Source organism: Argentina silus, assembly GCF_951799395.1.
Source record: "Argentina silus genome assembly, chromosome: 22".
Classification (NCBI taxonomy): domain Eukaryota; kingdom Metazoa; phylum Chordata; class Actinopteri; order Argentiniformes; family Argentinidae; genus Argentina; species Argentina silus.
The window spans coordinates 11,336,499-11,348,998 of record NC_139676.1 but is presented as its reverse complement, the minus strand read 5'-3'; the positions used below and the strand labels follow the sequence as shown (position 1 = coordinate 11,348,998).

The following is a 12,500-nucleotide window of genomic DNA, read 5'->3' as shown; positions in this document are numbered from 1 at the left end:
AAACTGAAGATATGCTACGTGAGTCTTTATTAACTTTGAATTGCAGTATTAGGCATTAACTTTGAATGGTTAAGGTAAGAGGAAGTTTTCAGAGGAAGGGTTTGAGTTAGACATACACACACACACACACACATACATGTACGGCACACACACACATACATACACGTACGGCACACACACACACACACGTACGGCACACACACACACACATACACACACGTACGGCACACACACACACGCACAAACACACACCCGCCTGTGTGTCTCCTCCGGTCCCCGGCACCTGCCTCTAATTACACTCAACGAGACTTAACAATCTGAACAATGCTGGCCTTATCAGTGCCACTTCACTGTCCTCCGCCTGCCAATCATCCCATGTTGCCACGGCACCCCGGGCAGATTTACTGAAAGAAGCAGACTCAAGGAGAGGAGTGAGCACGCACGCACGCTCACATCTCTCGGAGCATAAACACTTAAGTCGAAGAAGCCCAATCACAGCCGAGGAGCCGGAGAGCTGGATGTGAAGGAGATAATTACAACTCCAGGCACATTGTGCATTTCAAGGCTTGACTTTCGGGGTGCGTTCGCTAGCGCTGTAACAAGCGTTGAGTAACCAGCAACATCTCCGACACATCTCCAAGTGTTTTTTTGTTTTTTTACGAGAGTGACATTTCCAGGCTTGAATTTGGGGGTGCGTTGGCTTGCTCTAGGTCACACGGTGTAACGAGCAACGTGTCCACCAAGGGTTACAGAGAACGGCGTTACGACCACAGGGCGTTCGTTTCATGAATAGACAGATTCATAGCTCATCGAGCTTGAACGCTTCGATTCGATATGAAGTGTACTATGCATTTCCATCTGCCATTAAAATGGATGTTGGCTACTTAATGGGAGGAAATGACTTATAATGGGTTTTGTCAAGTCCATTAACTGCTATTCATCATCTCTCATGAACAATTTCACACTGAGGTTATTTTATTACAGGACGTACGGTACTTCACCCCTGTATATCCGCTTCATCCGTAACCTTCCCTCTTAACCAACTGGTTTCTTTCCACAGGTTCCTTGTAAACTTTAAACCTGGCAAGACGTACTTAACCTTTCTCATGTGTTCATCATCCCCCGCTTATTATAGTGTTCGCGGCCAAAACTGCTCTTGTATTAACACAAAAACCATAAATCATCACCAAATTTTGTTTAACACCTTTTTAAGCTGTGAAACAATGTCTTCAGCTAGTGGTTAACATGAGTAACTGCAGTGAATATACAAAGAACAGACACTGAACTTTTTTTTTTTATATCATTTTTTCCTATTGTATGGATGTATTTTTACGTTTCATTACCCATTCATTCCCTATGGTGGTCATTTGAGACCCGGACCACCACAGGTGTGACAAAGTTGACCTAACCACTCAAAATTCAATGAAAGTGGTGATCAGCAATTTTATATGTTCAAATGCCTAGTGTGGAGGATTCATCCAGAACCCCTTCACTCTCCACAGGTTCTTTATGAACTTCCCGTCGGCGAAGCAGTACTTTGTCCAGTTCCAGGAGTTGGATGACCCTGAGGAGATGGAACGTAGCAGCCAGCTGAGGCTGCACGCCCGCAGGGTGATGGGCGCCATCAACACGGTGGTGGAGAACCTTCACGACCCAGAGAAGGTGTCCTCCGTCCTGGCTCTGGTGGGCAAGGCCCACGCGATCAAACACAAGGTGGAGCCCATGTACTTTAAGGTGAGAAGAGAGAATTACAATTGGAGTACTAGTCACTAGTGTTGATCAAAGTGGCCTTTATGAGGCCTATAACATTTGCCTTTTTTTGTGATTTTGAGATAAATTCAGATGGACTGCATTGTGTAGAGTTTGATAAACATGGAGAACATTTGAGGATGTTGATGCTACGACTGCCCCCTGTTTCCCCACCTTCGTCTCAATTCATCTTCTTTCCCCCTCCCTTTCTTTCTCTCTTTTTTCCATTCTATATCCTCTTTCTCTGACCTTTTTCTCTCACTCCCTCATCCTCTTATTTGTAAATGTTCACTGTATTCCTCTCTCTGACCTTCCCCTCTCCCTCCCTCCCTCCATCTCTCAGATTCTGAGCGGGGTGATGCTGGAGGTGTTGTCGGAGGAGTTCCCAGAATGCTTCACTGCGGAGGTGCAGGTGGTGTGGACCAAACTGATGGGGGCGGTCTACTGGCATGTGACAGGGGCCTATACAGAAGTGGGTTGGGTCCAGCTCTCCAGCTCCGCAGTGTGAAAGGGGGGGGGATTGTCTGTATGGATTGAGGATTGTCTGTATGGATTATATTCTATATTAAGAAAGGGGAACGAGGTTGGTCTTTACATTGGTCCAGACATGAAGTTAAAGGGACCAGGGATATGGGGACAGTGTTTTATACACTAGGAAAAAGGTGCTACCCACAACCCAAAAAGGATCCTCAGTCCTTGTAGGAGGACCCTTTTTGATTCAAGGTAGAACCTTTTTTCTTCAAGTGTACAGGGGACAGGGGCCTATGACTGTTCATAGAATCTCTTATTGTGTTCTACTGTATCCCTGCTTTTTTTGGGGAATCCCCCTTTACCCCCTACTGACGCATTGTGTGTGTACTTACTGTGTAATCCCCAAGGTGTTGTCTATATAGTGTACAGTGAGTGAGCGTGTGTAATCTCATTCAAGACTCTCTGTAGTCTCGTTGATCTTCAGTCAATGTTTTCAAGGAAGCTGATGATGTCCATTTAGGGGAATTTGTTGCTCACAGAATTTCCACCACTTGTCATGGATGCTCTTAGCTTGCCTGTTTCATGCATTGTCAAAACACACCCATCCACAAACACTCCATACACACGGCAATTGATTTGAACAAATAGTGAACAAATAGTGCTAAAATTATGGGTTAAACTACGCAACAGGCTGTTGGAATACTGTATTAGCAACTACGGTATCTTCCATTACACACACACATACACACACGTACACACACACACACACGCACGCACGCACGCGCGCGCGCGCGCACCTACCGACGTAGAACTCTCCCATGTTAATATTTACATAGTGGACTCTGGTTTACATCTCCTGAGTCCCCTCAGAGAGACATGCATTAAAGCCTCCATTAAAGGTTTGAGAAACGCTTCGTACAAGCCTCTGGAAATACATCACAACCCTTTCAAGTCATGACAGCATGACTTTCACCTAGATTGATCTACATTCTACAACGATCATGTTGTATGCCTGCATTACCTCTACGGCCAGGGGATCGAGAGCAGCCTACATGTATGTATATCTCTATTACAGTATATAATACGCTGCGCCTTATTTGACTTATTTCAGAATAGATTCACCAAAAATAGATTCACCAAAATAAAACGTTGGTTCACTCAGATCTCCATTACACTACCGACTGGTCCGGCTCTCTTAGGAATAGTCTGTGTTATTGTGTTTCCCGGTTGGCATGCACTGTGCAAAGTCCCCAGAGTTCACTATAAATCGATTTAAAAATGGCAGTTTGATGGCAGTTACTGTTGATCCAATCTTGTCTCCCTGTCTCTGCTGTGTCTCTGTCGGCAGTCCCATCCCCTCCGGGTCGTCTCTGTATTCAGTCATTTAGTTTTAATGAAGAGATAATGAGGCTCCTCTCTTCCTCTTCTGGCCATTCATCATTCATCCCCCTATTCTCTCCTTCCTTCTTCCTCCTGGTCATAATATATCTCCAGCCTCTCTCTCTCCCTCTCTCTCTCTCTCTCTCTCTCTGTCTCTCTCTCTCTCTGTCTCTCTCTCTCTCTCTCTCTCTGTCTCTCTCTCTGTCTCTCTCTCTCTCCCTCTCTCTGTCTCTCTCTCTCTCTGTCTCTCTGTCTCTCTCTCTCTCCCTCTCCCTCTCTCTCTCTCTCTCTCTCTCTCTCATTTCTCCTGGCCATAATATCACTCCATTCCCTCCTTCCTTCCTCCATCTCTTCATTTTCTTCTTCGCTTCTTTCCCCTGGCCACAAGCAGAGAGAGAGAGTCTCATTCACTGTTTCCCTTTCCCAAACAGGGCTGATATACACAGTAGGCAGATGATTTACTGTATATACTGTTGCATAAGTCAAAGAAACACATACTTACATGTAAACAGCTTAACAAGAGAAAAATGGCTGCAGGCAAAACAAAGGAGTTACTTTTTCGTTTATAAACCATCTATCCCGAACACACACACACACGCATATACACACACACACACACACATAAACACACACACACACACACATACACACACACACACGTACACCAGTCTCCTAATCTCCGCCTAACATTTGACGTCAGCAACATGTCTTGAAAGCGGAGGTCGGGCCCCTGGGTTCCTTTAAGTAGCTGGCAGCAGAGGAGTGTTTGTATCCTGCTCTGCCTCTCCAGACAGGTTGTTTATGAAACACCGTGTGTGTGAGTGCCACCCATAATTCACTGAACGGCAACATACTGTTTCTGCCCCTTCCGCCGTGGGATGTGTGATCCTCTCTGTATCGGTTGTTTTCCTCTAATACCCTAATATACACACACACACGCACGCACGCACGCACGCACACACACACACACACACACACTCAACCTTCATCAGAACACACACACACAGAACACACACACACACACTCAACCTTCATCAGAACACACACACACACACACACACATCACATCGCTCTCTCATCTGCACTAGACCGGCTTTGGGAGTGTTTTAGTCTATTGACGCTTGACCATATATGGGCATCATATCATACCTGTACACGTAGGACTTGTTTTTGTCAGTTGTGAATTGTTTCGTCGATAAGTTCTAAAGCTTGGACTTTATATTTTTCTAAATATATCAACAAATCGATTATCTGTATATGTATTTGAATACTGTATGTGTATACTGTATTGATAGTATATTCTGTATATGACTATCATTGTATACTCTGTTGATTTGGGGCAGAATGAGTGTGATTTTGGTTGTTCTAGCATGGTTGCACAGCCTAGACTACAACAGACTTGTACCTTTGCAGACCTGGTAAGATGAACTATGACCTTCAATAAAGTGATTACCTACACTGGTCCCAGGATGGCTGGACTGTTTTTATTGTATCGTACACTACAATATGTTAGTTAATACTTATAGCATATCATTATAATCAATTTATAATCCAGTGTAATAACTATTAATAATTGTAATAATGCATAATAATCTCTTATTATACTAATGATTGGGAATGATTGTGAGCTAGTATAAGCCATTTTACCTTATAGACACAAACTCAGTACCTAAAATATATAAAATATTTTTCTACAATGACAATTTTCTACAGTCCCTCATTATTTTCACTATTCTTCCTTCCAACCCCCGGTTAACGACACAGAGAAAGAAAAATTATACAAGACCCCTGCCTAGAGGTGTGTGTGCGTGTGTGTGTGTGTGTGTGTGTGTGTGTGCGTGTGTGTGTGTGTGTGTGTGTGTGCGTGTGTGCGTGTGTGTGTGTGTGTGTGTGTGTGTGCGTGTGTGTACAGTGCTCATACTCAGTTTGCCAGTCCCACTGTTTCAGACTGCCTGATAACTAAATAATAAGATGTAAATGCCCTTAATCAATGTTTAATGAATGCCTGTTCGCTGTGTGGCGCCCGGGGCCCACACACACACACACACACACACACACACACACACACACACACACACACACACACACACACACACACACACACATAACACACACACACACTTTCTCTTTATCACACGCACCAGTGGGAGCTTCAAACAGGGAGGAAGGCAGTTATTTTATAATTCCATGCAGTAATGTATTCTAGCTCTTTTCCATAAGCGTAATGTCTTTAGATGCAGCAAACTGTGTTTTATTAATCATACAGTATGAAACTCATGAATACTTTCAGTGTGCTGCAGTACAAGAAGTGTTGCTTTGTTTTACCATGAAAACCACTGATAGAGAATTTACAAGGTAGCTATATAATAGAGTAATGACAGAGTAATTACATCTATTTTGTGTATTACATGTATTATGGTAATTACAGTTGATCTATTTTGAGTATTACATGTATTACGGTAATTACAGTGTATCATTTTGGTGTATAACATGTATTACAGTAATTACTACAGCGTATCTATTTTGAGTATTACAGTAATTACAGTGTATCTATTTTGGGTATTGCATGTATTACGGTAATTACAGTGTATCATTTTTTGTGTATTACATTACAATAATTACAGTGTATCTATTTTGAGTATTACATGGAACTGTAATACCTGTTTGTGAAACTCAAATTATTTGTTAAACCCACAGAAGTTAGACAACTGTACATCCCTGGTGCGCTCTCGTAGACATGGTTGACAGGGCAGTGACGTGTCACCATGGCGACACGTCTCTTGTCAACAGGAACTGTCATTCCACCATTCCTCCCATAGTGAGGACACACACAAACACACACACACGCACACACACACACACACACACACACACACCAGGTGACGACGCTGAGGTTACTGCAAAGTAAGAAAGTAAGTTCTAAAAGTTCAATTCACACATTAATTTTACATACAGTGAGATAGGATAACAATGACTCGGTATCTCTTGGCCCTTAACCCCTGCCGTGCACGCACACACAAGTACACACACAAACGCACACACACACACACGTACGCGCACGAACCTCCGGCTGACTCAGCATTCCAGGGATGTTAGGATTAGTAGGGAGTTCTATTGATAGTTTACAGGGACAGAAACAGCTTGGCAGCAGATCCTCTGAACCTCTGTGGCTCCATAACCTTCTTATGACATGTTATAAAGTCTGTGTGACGACTTGATGTCGCCTAATGCAACAGGCCTGAGTGACTATCTGAACCCGGGTGTTAAGTTATGTATACTGCAGGTGCCATGACAGGTTATGAATGATGTGACCCCTATCATACAAGGTTAGGCCTGATGTCATAACATTGTTATAACAGGTTATAAACTCAGTGATCTTGGATTGCCATCGGCTTTGAGTTATGCCACTGCCCTCAACCAGGTCTGAAACGTCAACGTAATGAGTTTTATAACACTGGTCTTCACTTTCTGAAGTTAGGCCTTCAAGTTGGGTCTCATTAGGTCAGAGAATGCCGCTTTTCGCAGTTTGTTTGGGTTTGAAGACAGACAAGGCGTGACTTTTATCTGCAAGGTAACCATGCAGGCCAACACTAATGATGAATCCTACAGACTTCATCCCTTGGTGATTTATGACTCATAGAGCCTCTCCATCAAATCTAGAGGCTGTGGAGGAGGAATCTGAGGAATTTCACAATTAGGAGGTCAAAACACGCCGGAGAGCCAGAGATCAGATGCACCGTCATACCAGTGGCCACACTTGACATTCCTGACAAAGCTCCCTGAATCCGGAACCTTCTGACAGACATCCACACTTCACAGCCCTCTTGACAGGTGCGGGGAGACCGTGCCTGCAATGCAGTGTTGGGAATTTCTTCTCTCCGGTCGGAATGACATGAGAATGCCCACGTCTGTTTGAGGCACCGTGCTGCCTGGGACGCGTTCCCATTCTCCTCACGCCTAACAAGACAGGGCCCAGGGGAGGGCAACGTTGATAATTAGTATGGACACAAGGGTACAACATGTATCCCCTCTCTCTCCCTGTCTCTCCCTCTCCCTCTCTCTCTCTCTCTCTCTCTCTCTCTGTCTCTCTTTCTCTGTCTCCATACCTGTCCTGCCTATCCCCTGAAACCTGACTGCTCATGTTGCCATGGGGGCTCTGGTGTTTGAAGGCTCCATTTGAAATGTATCTTTAGACTTCTACCATTGGCTCATTATGGGGAAGATCCTAGTTTGAGAGCCCAGCTGATGACTGATGGGAATGGGACTGGAACAAGGCGGGCATAGAACAGGGCATAGATAGGGCCTAACGGTAAACATTTCATAAGTGATTAATATGGGGGCTTTAGAAAAGTGCGCACACATCACAGGATAGCTTATGTGTTTAGCTATCTCTCAGTGCCCCTGGCTGGCCTCAATAACACTCTGTGATATGATCTAATCTAATCCCTCAGCAGGCCAGCCAAACTAATCCAAGCCTGGTTTCCGTCTGTGAGGTGGCGGGTGGGGAGGGAAAGAGAGAGTGAGAGAGACGCAGGGGGCAAGTGGACTGGAACGGGCTAACAAGCTAACGCTAACAGGCTAACGCGCTAACTCTGCCCCTTACGGAGAAGGACAGCGGGATACAAGAGCGCCCCCCCCACACACACACACAGGCCCCCCATGGGAGGTTCATCCTGACCCCGCTAACGCCAGCGCCGGCCCGCTGGGTTCGTGGTAGGCCGCCACCGCCGCCGCGTCCTCAACCGCGACCATGTGCACCACGATCATGGTCCTCACAACCCTGGCGGTCATGCTGCGCCGACGCTTCGACAACAGAGTCAAGCCGTGAGTATGCGACCCAGACGTCCTAGCCAGAGCCAGAGCCAGACTGCCTACTCAGACTCACACTGATCCCTTTTACTTTCACTACTAGCCGGTCTCTGGTCTGAAAGGAGCCGACCCTGGAGTTTATAATCTCAGAAACACTGAACCAATCCCAGTTTGGGGGTTCTGTTTTTTGGGGGGCTCTAGTGTTGGCTGAGGACTACTGTTTTTAGTATGAGTTAAGACTCTTTAGTTTGAGATAATTTTAAGACCTTTTGAGGTGATTTGAGGGGAGAAATCGAGAGAAATTATCCTGATGAAACACTTACTGTCGCTCGATAGCGCTCTCGGAGTCAGTTTGAATTATTCTATCGCTGTTTGGAGGTTCAGTTATTGACCATTCTGCTCTGTATTACGTGTGATAATGAGGGTAATTCTCGCTGGAAGTGCAGTAAAGATGTGTTTTCTGGGAACCCCAGTCCCCTCAGGTGGTGTCTGTACTCGAAACGTTGGCTCTCTGTGACATTCAGTGCCGGGAAAGAAGAAGCAATTAAGTGGTGTGAAGAACATCAGGGGTTGAGAGCTGGATTGATTCGAGGTGTTCTTTTGGAGATGCGAGCGTGAAGTGTGTGAAGATTAGCGTGAAGCGTGTGTGTGTGTGTGTGTGTGTGTGTGTGTGTGTGTGTGTGTGTGTGTGTGCGTGCGTGCGTGTGCGTGTGACTAACTGTTTCCAAGTTAGTCCCCTGCTGGGCACACCAGAAGCTCTTGTAAATATTCATCATAAAAACAATGGCGAATGTCATGGGGGAAAATTATTGAGATTCTACAGCACAGCACAGCACAGCACAGCACAGCACAGCACCTACAGTGCAGACAAATCTATCTCTTCCCTCTGTATCTTGTATCTGTGGCTCAGTTGGTAGAGCATGGCGCTAACAATGCTTGGGTTGTGGGTTCGATTCCCATTGGGACCATATATACTGAAATGTATGCACTCACTGCGATGTAAGTCACTTTGGATAAAAGCGTCAGCTAAATGGTGTATAGTATCGACAGTATCTCCCTATATTTGTCTCTAGCAGCAACTCTCTCTCTTTCAGACTGGTCTGCTACTGAAATCTTGTGCCTAGGCAAGACTGTATGTGTTCCCAATTGCGTGTCCTGGTTGACGCATATATGTAGCTATACTGACGGGTGAATACAGAAAGTGAAACGCTGTGTAAGGATGCTGGTGGGGTGATGGAGGCAGTAACAACTTTAGGAGAACCAGATCGCTTACCCTCACATAGTGTATCTTAAGTTGTTGACTCATCATCCAGAAATCTCTCATATGTGCCAACGAGGACACGCAATTGGAAACGTGTACTACCATGTATAGGCACACGATTTAATTAGGAGACTGTTGATCTCTTTAATCAAACTTGTGGAATGAAGGAGAGCTCAATATGAGAGGTTTTGTGATTATGTTTGAGGAATCTAAAAACAAGCTCTATGATGGATTGTCTGTGGAAGTTTGGGTGTGGAAGTTTGGATGCCAACCTGATTCCAAATACCAGCCTGTCCCTGGTGTGAACTTTTAACCTAAAGCAACTTGAGGTCAAAAGATTGTTTGGAAAATAAATGGGCCCAAATGGGCCCTTTATGTGGTGTATAGCTCATATAGATCATTCCCTGGTTATGTTTGGTGTGGAGAGGTTTGAGAGGTTTTCAGAGAGAGAGAGAGAGAGAGAGAGAGAGAGAGAGAGAAAGAGAGAGACAGAGGGAAAGAAAGAAAAAGAGAGAGAGAGAGAGAGAGTGAGTTGAAGACAGACATTATTGCATAGAAGTCCAAAGCATGGGACTGGATAAACTCCTTTGGGTCTCCTCATCCACGTTGATAGTCAGTCTTAGATCACCTTGACAAGCTGTTTTTCTGGGAATACGGTTGTTGGCAGAGAGTCGAGTGGAGAAGATCCAGATTCCACACCGCTGCACTCAGATGAGGAGCCTGATATTAAGGAAGACGGAGCGGAGATAACTGACATTAAGACGTGTTTTTCAGACGACAGGCTTCTCCAGTATTATGCCACGGTGGTGGATGGTGAGGCAATTTTTTAGAGATGATGAAAACGTGAATGAAATATATTTCCACAGATAAAAGATATTAGCACAGTCAGCCTATTAGCACCACGGGAACTATGTAACGGTTGTCCTATGTACTAGAGGAAATGAGAAGAGCCAATGAGGAGATAGTTCTTAAGTGCCTTGAGTGTTTCTCTCCTCCTTCATCATGTCCAAATCCCCCCTGCCACTACTCTACCTACAGCATACGACTCCCTACCAGGCTCATTGTAATACATGGAATGGAATGAGGAATGGTATCAAACACATCGGTTTGATATGTGTTCTATACCATTCCTCAATCCGTTCCATCCGTTACAATGAGCCTGTCCTCCGATTTCTCCCTCCGCCAGCCTCCGTGGGCAGGCAGGCATGAGTGGTTTGTGTCTTTTCATTGCACATTGTACATTACCTCTCCCTGTGGTACTACAGCAGTCCTTGTAGCACAGATCCTCTGTTTACCCCTAGAGCTAACTAGATACAGCACTAATCTGAACCTCTGACCCATTGCACACTCTCTGGTGGCTTGTTTTTAAACACACACACACTCACACACACATACACACACACACACACACACACGCATGAGCACATGCTCACACACACACACACACACACACACACACACACGCATGAGCACATGCTCACACACACAGGCACTCACTCACACACACACATACACACACACACACACACTCAGATGACGCACACACACACGCACTCAGATGACGCACACACACACACACACACACAGACAGACACACACACATGCACTCAGACGCCACACACACACACACACACACACACACAGACACACACACACACATGCACTCAGACGCCACGCACACATACATACACACACACAGGCACGCAAACACACACAATGGATGAGTTATTGTCTCTACCATCCAACACAAACTACATTACAGACAGTCAAACTTCTGTCTGTTTCAATAGCAGCTGTGTACCAAACAGCCTACAAACAGTGACACATCACTGCATTCAACCCAACTGACGAAGCAGGCAGATTTGTGCTTGAGCAGCTAAAATGAGAATCTCAGTAGACAAACCAAAAAAGTCTCATGTCATCTCTCTATTTGGCAGGAAGTCCCTGTAGGTGACTCAGGGCTGTAATGGTGATAGCCCCTGCCAAAAAGAGAACTGTCATTGTGCTGACAGCTCTTCACTCCCACAGTCCAACCTCATTCCACCTCTAGGGAGGCTCTGTCACTTTCCCCAGGGTTAATATAATATTATACTGTCCACCCACAACCAACCCTTACTGTGCTCCCCTCATGTCTCCCCTCTCTCTCGCTCATCTTTCTCTCCTCTCTTCTCCTCTCCCAACCTCTCTCTTTCTTTTTCTCATTCTTTTTCTCTTTCTCTTTTTCTCTCTCTTCTCCTCTCCACTCATCTCTCTCTCTCTTCTCTCCTCTCCTCTCATCTCTCTCCTCTCCTTTCCTCACCTCTCCTCTCCCCTCTCCTTCTCTCTCGTTCTCTTTCTCCCTCTTTCTCCTCTCCTCTCCTCCCCTCTCCTCTCCTCCCCTCTCCCTCTCTCTCCTCTCTCCTAACCTCTCTCTCTCCCTCCGTCTGTCCTCTCAGCTACCCAGAGGAGATCGGGGAAGCCTACGTTCAGAGGGATCCGCCAACCATGCTAAAGTGACGACCCCCACCCTGCCAGGTGGCAGCTCCAGGTACATTACCATGGTGCAGTGCACACTTTGGTCAAATTTACTCTACTGTATGCCAGGTACCGTGGTGAAGCTAAAGGGCTTAACAAGTGCCCTCAGAGCTGGGTGATGCTGTCTCTGTCACCCTCTGCTGCCTTACGTCTATACCAAAAGGTTCCGGTCAATCGAGACTAAAACATTGCGCCACCTGAACAGTTTCTTCCCCATGGCAGTGGGGCTCACAACCAAGCCCCCTGCCTCTCTCTGAGCCTCTCACAAAGGCGTACAGATTCAGTTAGACAACAAACAATACATTTTTTTTGTAGT

At 45.5% G+C, this 12,500-nt stretch overlaps 1 protein-coding gene across 1 annotated transcript in view; it reads left to right on the top strand.

Moving 5' to 3' along the window:
• cygb2 (cytoglobin 2) overlaps positions 1 to 2,257 on the top strand; it is a gene marked incomplete at both ends in the record, with an annotated part of 8,587 nt that extends 6,330 nt beyond the window's left edge. Inside the window, 2 exons of the mRNA XM_083693627.1 lie at positions 1,503 to 1,734; positions 2,093 to 2,257. Coding sequence (XP_083549753.1) covers positions 1,503 to 1,734; positions 2,093 to 2,257 — 397 coding nt within the window. The remainder of the gene's footprint in view (positions 1 to 1,502; positions 1,735 to 2,092) is intronic.
• Between the last annotated feature and the right edge of the window lie 10,243 nt (positions 2,258 to 12,500).